The sequence below is a fragment of the Dryobates pubescens genome, chromosome 7 (assembly GCF_014839835.1).
Source record: "Dryobates pubescens isolate bDryPub1 chromosome 7, bDryPub1.pri, whole genome shotgun sequence".
Taxonomy (NCBI): domain Eukaryota; kingdom Metazoa; phylum Chordata; class Aves; order Piciformes; family Picidae; genus Dryobates; species Dryobates pubescens.
This window is the reverse complement of record NC_071618.1, coordinates 1416789-1441668: the sequence shown is the minus strand read 5'-3', so window position 1 is coordinate 1441668 and position 24880 is coordinate 1416789. Positions and strand designations below refer to the sequence as shown.

Below are 24880 nucleotides of genomic sequence, written 5' to 3'. Positions count from 1 at the left end.
GAAGAAAGTCAGAAAGATTCAAGGGCAGATCAGTTCCGTCAATTTTTTTGTTTTTTTGGTATTTCTGGTAGATTTTTAAAATCAAATGCAAACTGACAGCAGATGAAAAAAAAACCTGAAAAACCAAAACAAACCCAAGCTGCTATGCCTTGCCCTGTTAATTTCTGAGTATGCAATTACAATTGTTGGGTTTTTTATCATGATAAAATCCATAATCTTACTGATTCCTGGATGGTAGAGAGTCAGAATAAAGAGTTTCTCTTATCAGACTTCTCAGTTGGCCTGAAGTTCTGTTACTTCTTTGTGCTTTAATTTTGGACAACTACCTTGAGAGAATCATTTGCAGTAGTATATAGGATTCATGGGTCCTGTGTTTTGACTGTAGTGCAAAGAAATGAGGTGTTCAGTGTTCACAAAGTTAGTCAAAATACAGGTAGTGTAGCTAGGTGTGTTGTATATGCACAGCATATGAGAGGCAGGCCTTTCATCCTAGTAGCTCCTCTGTGTTGGAAGGCTAGTTAAGCCAAGCATAAGCTCAGATGACTTTTGCATCATGTGACTCTTTCCTACATGTTGACTATGTATGAATTATCTTCAAATATATTCTCAACTTCAGCAACTTACTCTGCAGGCATGACGTCTGTCCTTAATTTGTAAATTACTGTCTTCGTTTATAAACCACTATACTTGTATGCATTTATTTTAATCAATCACTGCAGTTACGAATGCTGTTCTGATTTCTGAATCAGCACTCAGAGATAAATGATAGATGGTTTATTAAGTTCTCTCAGCTAAGGTTCATGAGGCTTAATTTTCTTAAGTGACAATATTTCATACCATAATCCTGATCTTTTTTTTTTTTTCTTTGTTCTTTCTGCTTAGCAGAATTTAACCTCAATTACATGTATGGGTCTCTTTTAACAGTTGCGCTGTGGAGCTATCACTGAACTTCCATAAATCACCATTTTAACTTTTTTAGGAGAAACCTTTTCAAAGGTCACCTATTACCAAAGATACTCTATCTGAAAGTTGTAACACTTAACCTCGTCTTTAGTTTCTCTTAACTCAATTACACCAATGCATCACTCTGGGTTTGCAATAAAAGAATTGGTCTGGGGCCATTTTTTGGATCCCTGGCAGTAAGACACCGTACATGTACTTACCTCTTTCACAGCTGGATGGTTTCATTGTAACCCCTGGTTTCTCCCTCCAACATTTTGACCTCATAAAAGCATAATGTCACATAATGCTGGGATTTTATGTAATTTATTCTGAAGATTTTGGCTTTTAAATCTTCCATATGCAGTTTAGTAACAGCATTCTTGTCATCAGGCAAACTTAGTATTTTCTTCTCCATTTTGCCCACACACAAATGTATACGCACAAAAAATAAACTGAAGATCATTTACAGAAGCATTGGAAAAGTGGAAAGTGAAGGGAAGAGGCAGAGAAAAGATAACTGTTGTCGTTTGAGCTGGGTGCCCCCCTGGTGCATTCACTTCCTGTGTCCAGAAGTCCAGCCCAGAGGGATGGACACAGGAAATTGTGTATTTCCTACCATAATTCTTTGCACCACTATAAGATCCAGTGCGGAGTCTGGCACTTCCTCTTTCCTTCCCTCTCCGAGACTTGGTAACTGGGGGAGAGATCTCCCGGCCATGGGCCTGATTGGGCCCAAGGCCACAGGGGGATGGGCAGTCTCAGGCCTGGCCAGCTGAGACTAGCCCAGCAGAGGGAGGGGGATGAAGGAGCCCTGGGGGTTTTGCATGCACCCTCAGGTGGGGATGGGATCTTTCTTTGTCACTGCGCTTTGGGTTCTCTGTAACATTCACTGCTTTCTATTTAAACTTTCATCACTTTTGCAATCCGTTTATCTGAGTCGTTATTTCTGCCTGTGGTGGGGAGGGGATCTGCCCCAACCCATTACATTTTTGGCGCCCAACGTGGGGCCAACTGCAGCTCGGATTGCAAAAGATGGAGAGTTTAAATTTAGTTCTGGGTGTCGGTTTGGGCTTGGAAAGTTGGGGCTCAGGTTTTGTGTTACCGGGGCAACTGTGTGAACTCCTGTGGGCTGCAGAAGGATAGCTGGTGCGTGGTCGATGGCATGGGATTCCCTCCTGTTCCTTGGGAACAGCGAGGGGTGGTTCTTTCTGTGACTTTCTGCCCAGGGTAGCTTAAGAATGCTCGAGTAGCCTAAGAAGGCGAGACCTGCCTTCTCCTCGTTCTCTGCGGAGCGGCAGGGAGCGGAGGAGGGGCAGCGGCAAGCAGAGCGTGGTCGGCCCGCGGCCGCTGCGGGGAGCGGACACCCGCGGCGAGCGGGCAAGCGACTGCTGGAGGTGACTCGGACTCTGCATCGCGGCGACAGAGACGGCGGGGGCCGGGCCGGGCCGCGTTCAAGCGGCGGCGGCGGCGGCACCACCCGAGCCGGGCTGCGTTCAGGCGGCGGCGGCAGCTGTAAATCTTTCCCTGGTGTTTTCGGACGTGCTCCGAAAATGGCGCCGAGCACCTGGCTCCGCCTCCCTGCTTCTTCAGCGGGCTGTGGCGCAGCTCCTCCCTCTGCCGGGGGTGGAGGTTGTGCAGCCGGATGCTGTCCTGCCTCGGTACGCGAGCACCCAGCCGGGGGGTGCGGAGTGCCTCTGGCATGCATCCGTGTAGCTTTGGTCCGCGTGAAAGCGGTTGGCTGCGGCACCCTGGATGGATTGAAAAAGGCAGTCGTGGAGCCGGATTGTTCCGACTGGCCTGCCCCAGGGGTGGAGAATTTGCCGCTGAATATGAGAGTAAAGGCTTGGCTGAGAAGTTGTGAGGTATTTCCAGGTGACCAGGATGTCCCAAGGAGTCCACAAGGAATTCACACTGCAGGAGAAGGACTGCGTCGCTGGGAGGTTCCATCACATGAGGAAGAACAACTGGAATGGACTGATGCCTGAGCCTGAATGAGAGACTGTTTGAGTGGACGCCCAGATGAAGATATGGACTCCGCCGGACATGTCATCAGAAGTTTTCTGATCTGATGATGTGTTTGGGTGCAAAGGTTATGGTATGAAATACAGGGGTGGCATGTTGTAGTTTGAGCTGGGTGCCCCCCTGGTGCATTCACTTCCTGTGTCCAGAAGTCCAGCCCAGAGGGATGGACACAGGAAATTGTGTATTTCCTACCATAATTCTTTGCACCACTATAAGATCCAGTGCGGAGTCTGGCACTTCCTCTTTCCTTCCCTCTCCGAGACTTGGTAACTGGGGGAGAGATCTCCCGGCCATGGGCCTGATTGGGCCCAAGGCCACAGGGGGATGGGCAGTCTCAGGCCTGGGATTTTATGTAATTTATTCTGAAGATTTTGGCTTTTAAATCTTCCATATGCAGTTTAGTAACAGCATTCTTGTCATCAGGCAAACTTAGTATTTTCTTCTCCATTTTGCCCACACACAAATGTATACGCACAAAAAATAAACTGAAGATCATTTACAGAAGCATTGGAAAAGTGGAAAGCGAAGGGAAGAGGCAGAGAAAAGATAACTGAAGATTAATCATACCAAAACCAGACATGCTTTTGCTGTTTTGGTTTTTTTCCCCCATTCCTGTTACATTTTTGTTTGGACTTGGCTCCATAGAGACCCTGTTCCTTGTCACTCTTGTTGTTGTGTATGTGCCCATGCATAAATTCAGGTCAGACATGAAACCTCTTTTCTGCATTCCTGGTAAGAACGTGTAATGTCCTTATCAACCGATAATGAGAAATCTGAACTAATTTAGCTCATGACAGTGGGTTCTTCACTTTTTTCCCCTCCTGCCATTGCCAAAAACACAATGTTTGCATACTTGTTAATGTATTCAGTTCACTAAATCAGAGCTGCTTGAAATTTCTACTAATCCTGTTCCATTGAGGATTTCCCTGGACTAAGTGATGCTGAGTATAACAAAACCCACACGCATGCACAGATTTCAGAGATTTTCAGGATCAAATATAAATTAAGTGGCACAACATTTTTAAATGAGTAGTTTGTTTTTTAAAAAAATTAATGTAGCAGAAGCACCAATGAATAAATGGTGTTTACTGAAAATATGCTTTGCTTGAACTCGGCCATTAAAGTATACAAGGGCTGAGGGGTTATTTTGCAATGAAAGAATGAACCAATATATAAGGATAAAAGTGGGGAAATGGCTTAACACACAGCACAAAGATGTTTTTGAATGAATCAGTCTTTGCTATTTAATTTACATTTTGAGGGCTCATTAGGATGATGAATGACACTGCTGGAGAATAAAACATACTTCCTGAACAAAAGAAAATCTCTGTAGCCTAATAACATTTTATGCCAGCACTTACATTTGTCAGAAGTGGATGCTATTTATCCCTATGATTATTTAAAAATCATTTTTATTGTCCTTTGTGCTGTGTCCTCTTCTGGGAATTTTAATTCAGAGTTTGACACCTACTTATTAACTTCCGTGAAGTATGGAGTACAAAGGCTTATACTATATAAAGAATTCTAACCAGCCATGTTTATATTGCCTGCAGCTGTATACAAATCAGCTGAATTTGGATTCATTTCTCTCAGAAATGGAGACAAATCTGAGTGGTCTAACTTTTACCCCCGCAGCAAAGTATATGTGAGTTGAGCATGGCTGACATGGGCACACCAGGAGAGAGCAGTAAGTCAATAGAGCAAGGAGGAGGAATTTATGGCATTAATGCCAGGAATTAGGAATCTCTATGAGCTGAAACTTTCTATTTCATGTATTTTCCTCCTTCCTCTGGAAGGGTGAGAGTGAAATAGGAATGCTAATGTTTCAAACTTCAAGCCACTCTTTAATAACTCTTTATCAGAAAACAGACTATCTCTGGGAAAATGTCAAAATATACACTCTAATAATAATTGCATTTTTGCAGTTTGTTTTAGAAACCACACTGGTTTTATATCAGACATTGGAGTTTAGACCCTCATCAAACACAAACCATAATTTCATCTGCATTCCCTCTTCTACTCTTCCTGCAGTAGATCTGCTCAGCAGCAGTGATACCTGACCTTAAGGGTGAAACAAGTCATTTGCTTTACTGAGGGAATGCATCAATTGCTCACTTATCTTTTTGTGAGAGCATGTGAAACAAGATGATACGCAGTTTTGCATTGTTCTTTACAATGAGGTGGAGAAGTTTGATCTTCTTTCTTTCCCCTTTCCAAAGCCATCCTCTACACTTTGCAAGAAGTCCAGATGACAGGAAAGCAGGTAGCAGTATGCAGAAACAACTCGTTCCTTACATCTAATTCTACAGTTTCTCACAGTTTTCCCATGGGCAAGGTAATGCTGGTTGTCTGGAACATGAATTCCCAGTTTTAGTGTCCTTTTGATTTCTGAGGAAATTGCTAGCCATCCACCAGTATGTTCTGTAGATTTTTGCTGTTTTGTATTTTGTGGACAAACAAATTATGGGGACAGTTTTGTAGCACAGTGGCCTGACTGTGTACAGGTAATTGGTGGGTAAACAGAAATGTTTGGCTAGTTTCCTCCCAAAGTGTTCCTAGAGATGTTTCTGGGCATCACTGCAGGCTGCTGATGGAGGACTTTTACTGAGTCCTTGTAGATCTCTTGGTGGCACCTAGTGGCTGTGGGTAACAACCCTGGAGATACTGCTCAAGCGTGCACTGTGTCCTACCTCCTGCTTTGTGAAGGACAGAGCCTGAGAAATCAGCTTAAAGTCTGCAGGCCTGATTTGGAACAGCAGGGGTCTTGTGGACAGGCCTGTCTGTTTTCAGAATGCTCATTTTAGGATTTTAAGGGTTGGGTGGTTTTTAGGGTTTGTGAGGACTTTTCCTTTTTTAGTTGATATTCTAGTTTTGTGAGCTACATGTTTTGTGTGGGTAGCATTGACCAAGCTCCGAACTGCAACAAGACACAAATAATGGGTGACTTTGGGTGTACGTTCACATGGCAGTCTCTGCTGCAGTTACCGCTTGCACAGACCGAGAGGTCTGATGCACAAGTGGGTACAGATGAAGAGCTTCCTCTGCTGTAGGGATCCATCAAGTGCTTACGCAGCAGTAGCAACTGCATGACTGCAAATTACCAAAAATCAGTGCTAGTTTATTTTAATATGCCAGACTGTAAACTGCAGCAATTCAGCAGCTGCTGTGCAAGCAGGGACCTCGGAGAGAGCATCGGTACAGAGAGATAAGGATGGAAATGTATGCTTGGCTTCTGCCTCATTCTTGCTGTATTTATTCTTCTTTAGCTTAGCTGCACAGGCATTCTGGGTGGCAAATGAACCAATATTATGCTTTTGCAAAGGCAGTGGCTCGATTTTGTAATTGTTTTCTCGGAATGAGTAATAACACTGTTTCCTTTTATCTTTTATATATATATCTTTTATATATTCTTTTATATAGTGCCATCAACAAGGTAGCCTGGGCAGTGAGTATCAGTAACAGTTCCTCTCCTATGTCTGAGACCCTAAGCGCAGACCTGCACAGGTGATTTGTGCAGATGGGCTGCTTGCCTGTGCAGTCCCCACAGATTAAGTGTCACAGGCATTCAGTCCACAGCTGTTGATTAGTTTCTTATCTGCAGGTATTTAAAACCCTGTTGTATTTATAGCATAAATGTATATAAAATGTAAATTAGGCAAGGATTGTTCTTTAGTGTGGATTTTTCCACCATCTCTACAGGAGATTCAGCCAAATCACAGAAAACAGTCTTCCACAGCACAGAAACAGCTCAAAGGCTTTGCCTGTAACCCAGAGTATCTTGTTTCATAGCTGTATTTCTCTGGCAGAAAAAGGATGGTAAAAAAACCCAGAGGCATTTGCCAAAACCATTTCATTCTGTTCCTCACTAAGTACCTGTTGCTGCAAACGGTACAGGAGAATCCAAGTTTAGTGGGGCTTCCATGTCCTCTATTTGCCCCAATAATTTACCTGGGCCGCAAATTACTTAGAGTGACATCTGCAGATAAAACATGCAGGAAATGCTGCTGGATGTATGGCTGAGGAAAGGGAGCCAGAATACTGAAGGAAGCCCTTAGAATGTGTGTAGACTTCTTCATCTTCCTGACTTTTCCCTGGCCTTATTACCTAATTCTCCTACATGGTAATATGGGCACACAATTGAAAATCAGGGACCAAGAACAGCATTGCCCTTCTCTCCTCTCCTGGAGAAACCAGCACCAGAAACTCCAAGCCTTTCCCCAGTTCACTAATTCTCAGGGAAATCACCTACTTATCATCCCATCCATAAGCAAACAAATAAATAAAAGATACAAGGATTTGATCTGTTTAATAATCATTCTCAGGAAACTGGAGTGCAGATTAAGCACAGTAGTCTGATGACTGCAAACTATTCAGTCCTATAAACAAAGCATGACAATTGATGACAATGTGGTACCATATATCATAAATGCAGAGCATCCTTTCTCACCCAAAACAAACAGTTTGGAGTATTTCAAACCCATAACAAACAGATTTAATGCAGATCACTGCAAAACAATGTGTGTTTCTGTTTCTAATGCTCTGTATGAAAGCTAGCCAAAAGCTTTTTGTGTTTTATGCATTATATTCATTTATGCTGCCAATTCTACTTACTATTCTAGTATTCTGATTTGAAAAATCAAGATTTAATGTATTTCAAGCAACACTTGATGCATGCTCATCATGAAATTATAGGAGATGGTTTATAAAGTAAATTATGAGACCTTAATATAATTCCTGAATTTCAGATAGATTTTTAGCTCGGTAGTTAAAAGTATTGATCACAATCTTTGTATTCTATTGGCAGCTTGTTATGCAGGGCAAATCAGCTGTCATTGTTACCAATGCTAAAAATCTTGAGTAACTCGTGATAAGTTTATTACATAGGAAGCTTTGATCCTCAGCACTCAGCAAAGATATTCAAAGTTCTTATAAAGGTGTCTTAGATCTGCAATACAAATTCAGATGTCTGCTGTCAAACAAGTCCTATTCAGCAAACCTGTATGCACCACCTTTGAAAGCGAAACAGCAAGATGACACCATTCATAGCTTGGCTTTTGGAGAGGTCTTTGTGCTCCCCTGCCTTTCGCTATCTGACAACTCGTTCCAGCCTGTATCAAAGTTGGATAACAGAATTTGTAAAAAGCTACACAGACAGGTTTAATGTGTTGAGAACAAATAACTTCTTTGTTGATATCCACTGCCAGATGAAAGAGGTGGAGGGTAATGGGCCCAGGACTACATTACCTTGAGTTACACTGGGGAACAAAAGAATAAAAATAAAACAGTGAAAAGCAGCAGAGAACAATAATAAAATAATAAAAAAAGGAAAATATTAACAAGTTTAAAGAATTCAGCATCATGAAACATGAATAAAAGCCACAGAAATAAACTCACCCAGATCACGTTACAAAAAGGAAGCATGTGGCTTCTTGGCTTTCAGGCTTTCTAACTGCACTCCTGTTTTCTGTATGTGTTGTTATAATTTGGGGTGCCACAAGACCTTCCAGTTTTTAAATGGACAGAGAGCTGCCTCTCCCACTTAAGAAATGCAGATCTGCTGTACTAGACGCAGATGGAAATGTCTGTGAGCTGTAGCAGTATTAGAGGATTTCTCTCCATGTAGTTTCCATTCACAATTAAATGAGGCAACATTGAACATTTCCTCCTCTAGAGATAAAATAACCTGGTTTTAAGTGGTGGGTTTCCTCATCTGTTAAGGAAAAAGTAAAAATATAAATCCAAGAAGCAGCTCACCTTTTTGAATAAAGGCAATGAGAGTGTTGGAAATCAAACCCAAACCAAACCTCAGGGCAACATAACCTTTCCTATACCCTCCTCTTGCAGTGTAGTTCTGGTTTTGGTCCACAGGCCAGTAAAAAATAAACTTTACTATCATTGTCTATTCCTTTCATTTTATTCCCCACCTCTATATTGTGTGTTGCATGTGTGTAAATGCCGATGCACATAGAATAATATTTTGGCAGTAAGGCTGTTGGGAGAGCAGTTCTCTGTAGGCACCAGCCAGAGCTTTGCAGATTATACACCAGTCATGCCGCTGTGACACTGTGCTGTTTTCAGGTGACCCGTTGCTCATTTTCTGTATTAAAAAGAAAGCTGTCGATGTGAGAGTAAAAAGTGTTTGCTGCTCTGAGTAACATGGCCAATAGCCATGGCCTGTACAGTTTTGTATTTCTGGGTATTTTAAGTGGTGCTCTATTGGTCTTTAGCTCAGTGCATAGATCTGGGAACTGGCAAATATCTCCTAGAAGGAAAAGCAAGCTGGAAGACGCAAAATCTGGCAAAGCTGAGGACCAACTGCCTTCCTGCTTTCACTCTCTATTTCTCTGTTGCTTGTGACAATGACAGGTCAGAAGTCAGAAAACATTATGAAGTTCAGGTGCAATATACCTTTTAAAAGACTATATGAAAAATGAAAGCCCAAAGACAGAGAACTAAGATGAATTTAAACCTGAGGGACCAGGATGATTTCCATCAAAAAATGTTAACTAGTAGCATGCAACTATTTGGGAGATACCTACAACATTCCCCAAACCTGGCACACTATTTATTCTTCTGCTTCTGGTCTTCTGATTGCTCAAACAGTAGGGTGCTATCACAGAGCCCACAGTAAAGCAGGAAAGAGTTCTAGGCAGCTGCCACTTCTTGGAGCAAATGGTTCCACAGATGTAGAGGCATCCTGACTTCTGGAGGCAAGTCCTCTGCAAGGCAGCACAGCAATGCCTGGTTCGTGCCTAGCTGGCCAAAGGGTTTTCTCTTCCCCAACCAAGGAGGACCCAATATAGCCCTGAAATGAATTGATGGGAAAACAAATCTTTTGGTGGGACTTGGGAAAGAGAAGATGGGAAAATTTAAGAAGATATTTGTCTACTCTGCAACTTTATTAATTATCATATTAAGACAACAGTTGATAAGATTTAAGACTTTCTTCAGGCAATTTTTGCAAAGGATTTTTGTGTGATTCATACATACATATGTGTATATGCCTTGATATATACATGGTGTCATGTACATTGTTAATTGGAAGGGACTTAAATGTGTAAGCCTAAAGACATTGCAGCACTGACATTTCACTTGAAATTGTGTGTGTTCTATTAACTCTGAAAAACCTTTAGAGACTGCTGTTTTCAGTAGCTTTGCAGTGAATGTGTTTCCATCAGTCTGTCAGTGACCACAGTACGACTGGATTTTTCTTCTAGCTTCCAGGAATGCAAGCACCATAAAGCTCTGCTGAGATTTTCACTGCAGCTGGAAGAATTGCACTATTTATCAGCTTCTATGTGGATTTTAAGAGAATCCACCTGAGCAGAGCAGTGTTGAGTATCCAGTAGGTATTTATACCCATCTTGAGCAAATAGCTGTCCGGGTCATAACTGCCATGACCAGCATATGTTTTTGCAGTCCTAGCGATGAGACTGAGCAGTCATTCTTTAACCAATGCATACAATTCTCTATTCTTTATACAAAATAGTCTTCATTTATTTTAAACTCCTGATCTGTATTTTCTGTGAAACAATTGGGTTTTGTGCAAATCAAGAAAAGCAGTGCAATGTAAGTGTCTCAGGCCAAAATTAATTTGCTTTTAAGTCATGATCCAGAAAAAGAGAGAAAATATTAATCAACTGTGTGCAGACAAAGTAGAAAATGTGTTTTCTTTCTGGACTTGCAAATAGATTAACCTCACTGGCTTTGTCACCATATGCACATTGGTCTGCATATGCTTCAAACCTTTTACATCAAACATTCTTGATGATTGTTGCCCTCATAACAGCAGTTATAGTGAAAGGATGACATTTATTTTGCTGTGAAGCAAGCACTGTCAAAGTCAAAACTGTCAGATGTCGGTGACATCCTTGGACTAGCAAACCAAGTGTTAGTCTGCTCTCCAGATCATGAGACCTATTAAGTCTGGATCAGGTCTCAGTTTCTAAAATTGAGAAGGTGATTTTCCGCAATAGGGATTAATGATAGATTTTTTTTTCTCTCTACAAAACAGTTTTTCTAGCTCTGTGTATCAGCCTATCATGAGAAACAGACAAGTGTTATCTTCAGGAGATACAGGCTACTGCTCAGTATTTGGGCTCTAGGCTGCTGCATGAAGATCCTGTCATCCTCCTGGTTTATTCTATGTATTCTTCTATGTATTCTATGTATCCTCTTTTAGCCCACTGTGAAACCCACACCTTCTTGGGTGAGATATAGTGTAGAGCAATGTCTCTGTTACCCATCATGACAAAAATCACCCTTGTTTCCTGTATCCTGTTCTCAGACTTGTCAACAGGATGGTAACCCACAGTTTTTAATAACATTTTAGTGTTAATATATTTCATTTTGACTTAACAAAGATACTGTTCCACCACTGCCCAAAGGGTAGATTTTTTCCCCATGAGCTGTTTCTGAATGGATGTAAATAGGCTTTGAGGAATGCCTGATAGATGTTTCTGTTTTCATCAAACACTCATGTATAGCACCTTTCTTCCATCAAGGCCTTTTGAGGGAGAGATTTCTGCAGAGTTGTGTGCTGTAAAACCTTCTATCTGTAAGAGGTTTAACCCTTTCTGCACAACAGTTCATAATCACATAACCTTTAGCTCAGTGGGAGTGAATACCAATTATCATTTATAAACAGTTCCTCTCATTATGCACCTATTTATGGCATCTTTTATAGCTTGCTAATTACAAGCACACAAACAGAAATGTTTGGAGTTAACTAATGTAAACAGGGATGTAATTGATTTTCATGTTGAATAGTTTTTATTGATTTATTGCTAATTAACATTTTTAAAGGATCTCTTGGCAAAATAATCCATTTAATTTAGTGAATATTATACTAGCTGATGGTAAATTCATATTAAAATGTCACAAAAAGATTAACAGTTCCATAGCACTTGTTTTTCCAACTGTTGAGGCTATATAGATGTTACATATTCTCCCCAAACAAATGCAGGCAATATCATAGAATCATAGAATTGCTAGGGTTGTAAGGGACCTCAAGGATCATCTAGTTCCAACCCCCCTGCCATGGATAGGGACACCTCCCACTAGATCAGGTTGCCCAGAGCCACATCCAGCCTGGCCTCAAAAACCTCCAGGGATGAGGCTTCCATCACCCCCCTGGGCAACCTGTTCCAATGTCTCACCACCATCATGGTGAAGAACTTGTTCCTAACATCCAACCTGAATCTACGCATTTCTATTTTCTTTCCATTCCCCCTAGTCTTATCACTACCTGACACCCTAAAAAGTCCTTCACCGGGCCCTTTAAGATGCTGGGAGGCCACAATAAGGTCTTCTCGGAGCATTCTCTTCTCCAGACTGAATAGCCCCAACTTCATCAGTCTGTCCTCTTAGAAGAGGTGTTCCAGCCCTCTAATCATCCTCGTGACCCTTCTCTGGACATGCTCCAGCACATCCATATCTTTCTTTTAACAGGGGATCCAGAACTGGATGCAGTACTCCAGGTGGGGTCTCACCAGAGCGGAGTAGAGGGGGAGAATCACCTCCCTCAACCTGCTGGCTGTGCTTCGCTTGGTGCAGCCGAGGATGTGCAAGCAATTGATCTGAGTCCAGGTCCTAGCAGACAAGTGTCCACATCACTAAAAGTACCCACATTCCACTGGCCATCAGTGCAGCAGGGAGGACAGGCATCTAGTGGGAAGAAAAGTTCCCAGGCCAGGATCTTTGGGGCGGGTGTTGAAGGACTGCATGAGTTGAGGGAAGATGTTCATACCTTCATTAAAAAGCCTTTCCTATCACAAAACCAAAAGACTCTGGTGTTCCTAATGTAAATTTCCCAACAAAGGCATTTCAAGCTTTCAGGTAACAAGATGGGCTGTGGAACTCCATTCAGGGGGTTGTTGACAGCATTTTGGTGTATGCCAGTTACCTTCAGTTCTTGTGGACTTCACTGAAAGCTGAGGACACTTGCACAGCACCTCCCAGGATCGAGCATGTAGCAAAGAGTAAAATTGCAAGTTGCAGTCTGCATTATTACCATCTCATTGTATTTTTCAAATGGATAGCAAGAGAGTGTAATCACATCAGACCCTGTTTTTTCATTAGTGAAGAAAAACATTAATATATTGTGACGTGATATTGATTTGATACAATCAATTTCTCCCAATAACAATAAAACCTTTATATTTTATTAATAGAACAAAGCAGTTCTTCTCCATTACAACTCCCTTTTATTGTTCTGGGTCACATTGTAATTCTGGCATGTTTGGATTTTTATTTTTATTAATATAATGTAAAAGCCTGTAAAATTGTTCTACTGATCTTCCAGTAGCTTTCATTTCCCACGCATCTTTTATTAGATGAAATCTTACCAATGCAGTTCCACTCATTGACTGTTCAGTGGCCTTTAGGGGTGGAGAGGGTGGGGAAGTTTCAGAAGGGTTCTTGGTCTTTAGTTGTCTTGATTTTTTTGTGATGTGAACACTGAGACTTGGCTTCAGACCATCTCATCAGTTTGAAGATGACCTCTCAACACATGGCTGGATCCAGCACTTCTAAACCCCTTTCAAATTGAACTGTAGGTGTCTAAGCCCTAATGAAGCTCTCAGTAGCCATCCAGACAGTCGACCTTCAGCATCACCTCACTTTCTGACCCCAGACTTTCCATACTTAGTTCAGGTCAGGTGCTACATGAGCAGGAGGTGCTTCAAGCCCTGAGTAGGCCATGGGTTCACACTAGAGGAGTTATGTTCTAACCTCATCTCCCTGCTATTTAAAGTACAATACAGTGCGTGCCTTTACTTACACATCCACAGTAAATCCATCTTCAGCTGGATGCCAGCCTGACCCTCAGGATACTTTTGTGCCCCTCAGGTCTACATAGAAGGCCAGTATAGCCTAAGGCTAGTGGTACTCTGGCTTTTGGCATTATAAACTACTCTACAGTCTTTGTTCTTGGAGGCTCTGCCCTCCGAAAGCTGTTACCCCATACTTTAGCTGCAGAATGCTGCTGAGCACACTGTCCTGCATATCACTCATCAAGAGCAAAATGTACTCTTGCATGATTTGCATCCCCTTTCTAGTGTGCACGGCAAGTCTATCATATGATTTGGCATTTCTCTCTAGTTTTTTGACTGAGCTTTGATTAAGTTTCTTCAATTAGCCAGAACATGTTCCTAATACAAGACTAGGACATCATGATATTCCAGTTGCAGTGAGGCCCCCAATTAGTACAGCCAGATTCTTTCATTAAAGCAAAGCTAGAAGACTTTCATCACTTGCTCTTCATTCCTTTTTTTTTTTTTTTTCCCTTGAAATGAAATCTTTGTTAACCTTTCTCCTCTTTCCTTTTGAACCAAGAACAGTGTTGCAAGATCTCATGGTAGGAAAAATAATCCCCATAATAAATATGAAGGCTCCATTTCAAAAGAGAATGGGCTTATTGAGGGTAACAGTTTATTAACAGTCACTGTAAATTAGGTGAATTTAATAACTTTAATTAGTGCAACACTTTCTGACACAGTGCTTGAGGAGAATTCAGCTGTTCATTCCCATCTCCCCTTGCACATCTCTGTGCCTAAGGAAGAAGCAGCACCAATTTCTAGTAGTATAAGAGAAACATCTCCTACTTGTAGCAGTGCAGAGTGCAGGAGAGAAGTACTCTGTCAGCTGACCATGGCGACTGGCACTCCAAATCAGTAGTAAGAAATAAGTGCAAAGTAAAGCTTTCAAATACCAAGAACAACAGAAAATCAATCTCTCTCAGCAGTCTCCTAATCTCTCTTTCCTTAGTGTAACCTTACTCAGTTCAGCCCTGCTTGCCTACATCCTCAGGGAGAGACAAGGAGACTTCTCCCTTTAAGGGCTTTGCACAAGTGTTACTATTGCTGATCGACGAAATGAAGCAGACTGCAGCCTGCTGTGGCTCCTTGAAGTCCAGCCCTCTTACATGTACATGGAAACTTTAATGGTAGGTCTCATGTCAACCATCAAGATGAAAATGCCATTCTCATAAAAGAAAAAAGAGGGAAAAAAATTAAAAGTACTGAATTTAATTCTGGTCAGAGGTTTTTCTTACTCTGTCCTTTTCTTAGGGGATGTGCCAGTTTATCCAAACTGAAAATGTCTGCATCTTTGTTGACTTTGACCAAACCTATTTTCCTTCTTGTTTGAAGGAAGTATTTTCTTAAAGTAAAAAAATTGCCAAGTTTGGAGTCAGAGTGAAATATTTCAGTATTTTGGTTTACTGACTACTTGATTTAGGCCATATCTTACTCTGTAAATACAAACTTTATTTGTGTTTCTTAAAATTTTTCATTAAAGTAGCAAACTTTTCATGTCTCAGCTCAACTGAAGAGCATTTCTTAAAATTTAATTTTGAAGGTAATGATGCCACACAACTGCATGTTTAAAATTTACATGTAGCTGTCTGTCTGCCTCTCCCCCCCCCCCCCAAATCAGGATGAAAGGCCATTCCAGCAAGTGGGCATTTCCTGAGGAATCAAAAACAGGGGTTTTAACCATTCTGGAGTCTAATCTTTTAAGCACCCCACCTTTCCTAAGGCCCAAAGTTGTGCTTCTTCTCTCCAGAAAGGTGTAGGGTCAGCACAGCCATCCCACAAAGACCCTTTTGAAGGATCTAGCACATGTAAGGATATCAACAGCGAGTTAAGCATGGAATGTCTGAAACCCTTTTCTGGGTATTTGCAAATAATCTCTTCCAAAAAAATGCCTTTGCACAGCCTGGCTGTATTTCCAGAAACCCCAGAATTCACATCTCTGGTCTCAGGCACAACTTCCTTTTGCATTTCAACCTTCAATTCTGTGACTTGAAGGTGTTAAGGTCTTTCCAGAGAAACAATCAAAGGGAAACTTTGTTGAGTGCAATGGTTCTCCAAAGCCCCACAGGCAGAGGCCACATGTATGTATAACCAAAAAGATAAGGACTGATTTTCTCCATACTGGAAATTCCTTTGTAGCTAATTTTATAGAAAGTGGTGTGTTTGTATACTTTCATGGTCTTCCTTGGCATAGAAACATTTCTAGTATGTTTTCACAAGGTCCACTGATGGGAACATTTTTCCTATTTTTTGTTAGTCGTGGGTTTAGGTTATTGTCTGCAGTATTTACTGCCTGAGGCTTTGCTTTAAGCCCCAGGGGAAATCCTGTAGCCTCATGTTAAGCAATGCTGCACAGTGCCTGTGCAGTGCAAGGGTGGAAGCTGCCCAGGAAGCAAAGATAACACCCAAATGATGTATATGTGGCAGGTGTGGCCATGCCTCTAGTTGCAGATGACTGACATTCAAGTGCTGACACAGTCAGCCTGGTACCTGCTGGGTGGAAATGGGTGAATATGTACCTTGGCCTTCTGGAGATCTCAATCTGGTGCCAAAAGCCAGTATCTTTTGGTGGCTTTGTATCACAGTCTAAATAATAACAGCACCAAAAGCTCACATCATAAAAATCTCTTAGGCTAAAATGGAAATAGACACTTGCAGAAGATTCTTCTTTATTTCTTTCCTTCCTTAACACAAAGATATGAAAGGCGAGACAAGTATTACAGATAGGCAGCTCCTTTCAGAGAGGTTTCTTAATATATCTCCATGTGAAAGCTGTTGGTAAGGGGGAAAGAAATAAAGTAATGCTCTGAAATAAAATTTGTACAGATGTAGCTTTTTTTGAAATTACATCCCATTTCTCAAGAATTCGATGTAGCCTTTAGTCAGCCTTGTTTCTTACAGTTCTCTGTGCTTTGCATGGTAATTAGCTGCTCGTGTTATCAGTGGTGCAGTGCTCCCGGCTATTTCTTCAGCAGCTGCTGCCGTTATCCTCAGTGGCAGCTCCTCACATCCTCCTGCCAGACTGTGCGCCAGCCGCACGTGTGTGCAGATGCTTGGCGTTCTTCAGGCTGCGCTGACTAAGTAATGAAGGCAATGGGTATAGCATCAGAGAGGGAAGAGGCTGGAGCCCACTTCTGCCTGATAGCTCCCTGGGACTTGCCAGTACTTTGCCGATGGTTCATTGGAGGTTCAGTGATGCGAGTTCGTTATGACAGATCACAAAATGCACAGGGAGGCAAATGAGCTAGGCTGATCAATGTTGGAATAAATACAGGGTAGCAGCTCCTTGGCTTAGTTGAGAACAGAAGCCTCAAAACCTTTATTTTGTCTTTTGTTGTTGTTGTTGGTGGTTTTGCTAAGTAATTAAAATGCTTATTGCACAAGCATGCTGTAACACACAGGCTATAGAGAGGGTGCAGGGACTACTTTGCACAGATTGCTGACGCTACTGACATCAGCCTTATGCAGGTGCTGTGTCACACAGCCAGGACCAGAGCAACAGGGTTTGGATCAGGCAAGCCCACTGATGCAAATAGTGCATCAAGTGCTCTGTGCTATTTGTTGCAATTGCTTCTTTTTAATTTATGTTTCACGAAATGTTAACCAGTTGGGGTTTTTTAACATTTAAAATACGGCCATGAATTTAAATTCAGGTTGCCAGATTCCCAGGCATCATGGGTTTCTCTACAATGTAAGTAGAAATGTAGCAAAGAAGAGCTACAAGTGAGAACAGAGAGGTTTTTTTCCCTTAACAACATCTACAGACAATTTTCAGACGCACTTTAGGTCCTGCAATAACCCTCCACGTTGCGTTGTATGAAAAAAAATCACATAGCTCCAGGCCACACGAAGTCGCTTGCTGTGTGCAGAGTGCGGTCTCTAAACTTCCCCACACTGATTTTACAAAGTTTGGTATCCGCAGTAATGTAAGAGCCTCACAAGTATTCAAAGCTGAAATAAAGAAATGTATCTTTGGCACTCAGGAGTTGAAGAACAAAGAGGAAAATGCAGACATTAAGGGGTTTTTCAAATATTGTTTTGAGTGCTTCACATCTTGTCTTTGACTTTGTGTTTCCTGCTTTTTTTTAGCCTTTTTTTTTGTTTGTTTGATAGGCAGTGTGATGATATTGAGACAGAGATGTGAGAAGTTACTTTGCTCCCTTCCCAGATGTGCTAGGGGAATAGCTAAAGTTTTCGTTCTGTTGTAATGTAAAGTGTAATTTCTTGCTGATATTTGCAGACTTACTTGATTACAACTCTAGGAGGGATATTCAATTTTGTATGAGAAGCTTGTTTCTAACTCTAGTCTGGAATAGTCCATTGCCAAATTTACCTTCAATATTTTTGTCTTCAGACAAAAGTAAAAAGCAGCATTTTGCAGTATGTTCAATGTATACAGCAGAAGATAGTAGAGCTTCTCAACCCTCTTCCTAGAACACAACAGTGGACTAGAAAAGCAAACTTGAGGTCAGGCAGCTGATTCATTGCTCTGTAAACAAGGTGCTCACGTTGAGGGCTTTACCCTCTTCACTGTTGCTAATGGGATAACAAATCATAAGCCATGGTTTGGGGAAGGAAATGGAGAAAATGGAAGGAAAACCACAAGGAGAGAAGGAATAAAGCCTGGTTAATATGAATTTTAAGAGTCTTGGATATCCAGAGATTGTTGTGGTGATTCTCTCTGTCTTGTTAGCTTTATTGACAACATGCACTCTTACACTTGCACCCCTGCTCCAGTGTCAGGAAAGCCACACGTGGCATTGTGTAGCTCTCGGGGGAGAGGGCTGAGATCAGAACAGGGTGGTTTGCTTTGAAGGCTGCAGGTTCTCTTCAGCATCTGTACATTAGGTAGGAGTAATTCTCCAAAGGCTGACTTTATAGCATTCTTAGTTCCTTTCCTTCTGAAATCAATGTTGTTAACTCCTGGTGAACTGTAAAGTGGGTGGACTGTGTTACACCAAAACCAGTTAGCATGATGCATTTGTTTAACAATCAAGGACCATATCCAGCAAAGATTTAGCAGGAGTGCTGACAATAAAGCACTTATAAATTAGCATGAAGTAACATGCACAAAAAAATTATGGTACATAAATTGTTCACTTGCATATGTGTGGCTGTTGCACTTCTGACCTTGGTTACAGCTGGTAGGCCATGAGTGGCTGTGAATCCTCAGTCATTCAGCTCAGGCTGGAGAATGGCAATGACAGTGTGCAGGAGCAGGACTTGCCCAGACTGGCTAGTGGGATCATTTGGGTCTAGTAGGCACAGAGATATTAATTTTTGAAAGTGCCTTGTGATTTTTTGGGGTACCCAAATACCGATCTGGTAGAGAAGTCCGATTTCCAGATGAGAAGAGCGCAGTACTTTGGAAAATCAGATTGCCTTAATGTTTCAGCAGTGGGCACCTGAAAACTCAGAACTTCCAGGTGTTTTTTGAAAATGTGATGTGAAGACAAAGCTCACCTCCCTGCTAGCTCTCTGAGGATAGGAAAATTAATCATATTGGTTTTGTTTCCATGCCCCCTTGCTGCATGGGAAGATCTCAAGCCCCAGTGTCCTGCTTCCTGAGTTAACTATGTTTTGCAAAAGGAAGAAAACTTTTCTTTGAGGAATTGTCAGTGAATTTAGTATGGTGAAGTAAATCTCCAGAAAAATTGCATGAGGCGGCAGCCATCTGTATCTTGTGGAAAACTGGAGGAGACAAGCACCCTCTCAAGCTTTGGTATCTCCATCCATGGTGATCCCTCGCTTCCCAGTTGTTCTGGACAGCACAAGGGGAGCTGTGGGCAGGAGGCAGGCAAGAGGGGGTGTGGTGTAAGTATGGCAGTCAAGTGAATTTGTGCTGCCTCATCTTTGCTGTGAGAAGTTTGGGTCCTAAAGAACAACCAAGCTGAGCGTGTAGATGAGGCACTGGCTGAATGATTCCTTCAGGGGGATGCTCTCCAGAGTGGCTCTGGAGATACTGAAAAAGCATCTCAGTTCAGCAGGACTGAATTCCTCTGTGCCCTCATTTCCACAATGTATGGGTGGGTTTATGTCAGCATTTTAGGAAATTGTAGCCCATGCCCCATGCTCAGTGTTGCCATCTCTGCAGCGCTCCCCTCGGCATCACAGCTGCCTCTACCCTGTATGTTGTCAGGCTTCACATAGGCAGTGTCACTGTCGGGTCTTTCCTGCACAAAGGATGCAGAGAGATGTTATTTATGTGATACAAATAAATGCACATATTGGCTCTGTGTACACGCAATAGCTGTTGTGCTTATGCTCATATGTAGTACAGCAAAACCAGCAGGAACTGCACCCAGAAGTGGTGTAAACAAAATCCTACGAATTTATACAAATATGTTGCAATCCTATGTAAACATTGCAAATATTACATCTTCCTGTAGGGCTTGATGGAGAATAATTTGAATATTTTAAGCAGTGCTACTTTTCAGATGCTGGAAACACTTGGCCTCATTTTGAAACTGTAATAGAGGTTGGAGTATATTTCACGTGACAACCATGTCCTCAAACCTGCTCTTTGTTTTTTCTTTTTAAAACACAAACAATTTTCTCATTTTGTTTGCAGGACAGTGGAACAGGAGATAACAGCTGCATTGAAGAGATATTACGGGTAGGAATCCTTAAGAACACTCTTTTTTTGCAGTGCCATTTTGTTTACTCTAAAAAATCAGGAGAATAACAAAAATATTGCAATTACTGCTGTCAAAAATATCATTCTTTTAGACTGCCATCTTTCCAGGGAAAAAACCAGGCAAAATTACTTCCTTCTGAAAAATAATTGAAAAATCTGTGAAAACAACCTCCCAGAGCCTCTCGATTTCACTGCTACATTGTGCCAGTACTGCTGACCTTCATGCATGCAAAAGCAGATAATGGGATAAATTATAAACTGAAATGTACAATGATGTTTCAGGTTTACAAACCATGCAAAGTGCATGTTTCCATTAATCATGACTGTCAAAAATCTTAATTTTGAAGGGAGGTCTAGGAAGGTCATTTTCCACCTGGATTTAATTAGAATCCATTATGTAATGTCATTATTTCCATTATGTCCATTATATAATGACAATGAGCAAAATCCATGGTTATTTCCATATTTCATTATTATATTTATTTTATCTTAGTAATTTCTAGTTTATTTTCATGGAGCAAATTAACACACATCCAGACAGCTTTTGGCTTGACTCGGGTTTGGTATTGATTATCTTCTGAGGCAGGCAAATTTATAAACAATGAAACCTCGTCGTGTATTTTGGTTAGTGATTTTTTGAGTCCTTTTTCTAAACATAATTTGACAATTCACACTGATTGTAAATCTGATATAACAGTAATTGAAACACCAAGCAAGGTAGATGGAATGGTAAAATGGCCCTATTACTGTGCACTCTTCCAGCTCTTGGATATTCGCTACCCAAATATTTTAGATTGTTTATAAACTCTTGGGCTATAAATATTTGGTTTAGAGATTAGTAGTGCATTAAGGCTGTTCTTTCTAAAGGCATTTCTCCATTCTCCCTGAATATGTTAAATACAGCTTTTAATTCTTAAACCGGACAAAGAGTTTATCGAGGGGTAATGATGTATTGCTTATGACTTCACTGTCAGAGCTTTTACTCAGCTAACATTTACAAAATAGGCTTTTGTAGGACTGAATTGCATATTCAACAAGCCTTAGCTTCAGTCCCTGCTGTTTTGTTACAAATTAGCAGCAGACAGTATAATTCATGAGAGCTTTTTACATTTTTCACCATGCGCTAAGTATGTGATGGGATGTGAAGCTCATTCACCTCTTTTACACAAGGCTTGTAAAACAAGCAGTCAAGAGGCTGGTGGTCTTCCTCCTTAGGTTGTGCACTTTGGTTTATGCGATTACACACAAAAAAAAGTAAGAAGGGATGTGGTTCCTTTCATGCAGTGGAACATAAGGACGTAAGAAACCTCAGCTGCTGGCAAGAAAAATGCACTGTATGGCTACAAATGTTAAAGTGCATCTCCAAACTAGTGAACACAGTCACTGCTCTCTTTTTGTTTCGTTTTTTTTCTCCTTGTGAACATTCCTCAAGAAATGTTTATGAAGCCTCGGAGCAGCCGTGGATGGGACCTTTTATTCTTGAGCACTTATTCACAAATTCTTTGCTTAAGAAATAAATTAAACAACCAAACTTTTCATCAGTCTCTTGCTATCTGCTGAGGGTTAGTATGGATAAAATAAAGAACATGCTGTTTTCATCCTCTGGCTCTTGTCCTCACATAAATACTCAGCCATCACAGATAACCTCTCCAATCTGCCCAGCCTCCAGGTCTACATACTGGTTATCACTTTCTATTCTGAACTTCCTTTATGTCCCTGTGCCTAAGACTACATGTAAATCTTGCAGGTTGTTACTCCATAGCATTTCTAGCTGAAGCTCTTCACTCACAAAGATGTAAGTTTCAGGTCTACATTTTCATTACATGCCTTGATTGCTGCAACATCCTTTCCTTTGACAAATGCAGTGTTACCCACCTCAATTCATGCTGCTGTGCAGATCATTTTCTACCTTGACATCTTGCCCAAAGACATTTGTCTTTACATCTCACTACTGTCATCTCCTTCTCTATCACATCAAGTGCAGCTGTTTGTCTCTCATTTTAAGGCCTTAAGTCTACCAGTACTAGTGTAGTCTAACATACTAGCTCCCACTTTAACTTACCTGGTGATGCCAGCCTGTGTCACAGTGTTGCACAGTTTTACATCAAATAAATTCTCCTGTGCTTCCCATTAGATCTAAGAAGCTTTCCCAGTTAGCTCCCTACCTACCTCTCTTAAGAGCCTCCTTTCTCAGTGGTGTGGTTGGGGATACAGACCACTGTTTTTCGTGCTTGAGTGGTGTTGTCCCACTTGTCCCTTTGTCCGGTCATCTATATCCATGTGCTCTCTTTTGTCCTGAAGAGTGAACTTTCTGGATCAGGGAACTGCTGTGTAGTACCAAAGCAGTGCTTAGATACTCTGGCAGTACTAATCCAGATCAGCAGTGGTTGCTGTTACTGATAATTAGTGAAAGCAACAACAGTAATAATGTTCCATTGCTACTCAGTTTTTAAGTTCCTGGCATCCAGAGTTTTCCAGTCCTCTCCATACCCTCTTTTTGTCCTGAACAGATTCATCTTGTTTCAACACAGACTTGCTGGTTTTCTGAAACAGATCATTTGTAAGGAATGCCATTTCAATGTTTTTGTTGGAGGCGCTATTCACATAGTAAAGCAGAATTTTACCTCCTTTTCAGACAGAGTGTGTGTAGCTCCTGTGGAGGTGCCCAAAGGCAATCAATGAAAAGCCACAGGAGCTTCAGTCCCTCTTTTCCCTTCAGAAAAGGTGGCAGGCACACTGCAATGTGTTTAGTATTGGAAAGGCCACTCTGCTGTACCATTCATCAGGAAAATGAAGAATGCACTTAAAATTTATGTTTTAAGAAACTTTGCACCCTGTTTTAGCTGTTTCTTGCACAACACAAACCAGAAAACCTCCTCTGTTTCTAGATAGTGTGTTCCCTGCAGAAGTCAGGCTATGGCTGTTTCCAGAGGATAGGTACTTCCACAGCATGCCCATTATTCCTGTCAAGACCAAGGACAGTAGAAAATGTGCCCTGGGTCTGCTCCATCCGTTCCCCTGTGTTTCCTTCCATCAGGAAGTGAGAGAAGGCAAGTATTAGTTTGTGCATAGATCTTGTCAACCTCTGGTTTCAGGACAGAGCCAGAGCTAACATTTCAACATAGACTGCAAAATCAATTCAGGCATAACTTTAAAACCACCAAATCTTATTTTGCACTAACTGTGACATCTATTTTTCAGCTCTGTCCTGTCTGGTGGAATGCAGGGTGTCACGGCTTAAGTCTAGCCTTTTTTGATGCTGTTTTACTGAATGTATCAGAGCGCCATGGGCTTCGTAAGTTGACAGATTCTTTGGCACAAAACTGCAGTTTCCAAAGAAAGCCCCCAAGAGCTAAGAGACAGAGCTGCTTCCAGTCCTGAAGGAGGTTGATTAACATGACAGTAACCCTGTGGAGGTTGGAGCTGTTGTAAGGACTCCTCCTGACTTTCTAATCTCTTCAGGAATCCTGAACCTCATCTAACCCCATGAACTAATTTATTGTAACTTCTTCAAAGTGTAGTGACTTCTCTGTCCAGCTGCAGGCATACACATAGAGGATAGAGAAACTTCTAAGAAAGCCTGCAATGTAAATAACTCCACTAGAGACAAGTCACAGATGTAATGTCAAATCAGGAAAGAAAAGCCTCTTTACTGACAGTAGCTGTAAAAGGCAATTCCTTTTAAGCTTTTGCATTGTTGGTGGAGGACATGGTAGAAAACTTTGAAGCAGAAAATAGGAGTTAACTCTACACAAACATCCTTTTTTCCACCGTGCCTAGAGCACTTGCTACCCGAGTTCCTGAGATAACACCAAAGCTAGCCTATTCACTTTCTTGATAAAACACAGGCTTGCTAAGCAAGATTAATAATTTTGACTGATTTCTATTTGATTTAACTAGTGTGTGTAGCTGTGTATTTTGTTATGACTGGTGGGGTTTGGAGTAAACATTTATTTTGCTGTAGTACCTGCAAAAAAATGTGAGCAGGAGGAGTCCTGTGCCTCCACTAAGCTAACGCTGCAACCAATATCAGATACACTCTGAGTCTATTTGCTATGGATTTAAGGAGAAAAGAGTATGTCAAGTGCAAGCAGTTCTTGGTTTGTAAGATAAGTGGTTGGAGATTGATCTGGCTATTCTTAGTCTCAACTGTGTTTTCTTAGAGTTGCGGTAGCTTTATGGAAAGGAAAACCACAGGCAAGCTGAGCTTTTAATTATTGAAGATGTTCCTTGTGAATTCCCTGGGTTTTTTGGTGTTGACATGAGAGGTGTTGTTGAACATCCATTGAGACAGACACAGATTGAGTGTTTGGCCTGCAAACAAGGTCTGGCTGCAGGATGTGGAGACAGCGGGAAGTTGATGGAGCAACAGGAATGCAGAGAAAGGGTTGGAGGAAAACCAAGCACAGCCAGCTGACGTGAAAGAAGCCACCTCCTTTGGGATAACAAAGAGCAGGCAGGCTGG

At 41.5% G+C, this 24880-nt stretch overlaps 1 protein-coding gene across 1 annotated transcript in view; it reads left to right on the top strand.

Moving 5' to 3' along the window:
* AFF3 (ALF transcription elongation factor 3) overlaps nt 1–24880 on the top strand; it is a 371256-nt gene that overhangs the window by 147826 nt on the left and 198550 nt on the right. Inside the window, exon 4 of the mRNA XM_054163057.1 lies at nt 20350–20394. Within this exon, the coding sequence (XP_054019032.1) occupies nt 20350–20394 (45 nt within the window). The remainder of the gene's footprint in view (nt 1–20349; nt 20395–24880) is intronic.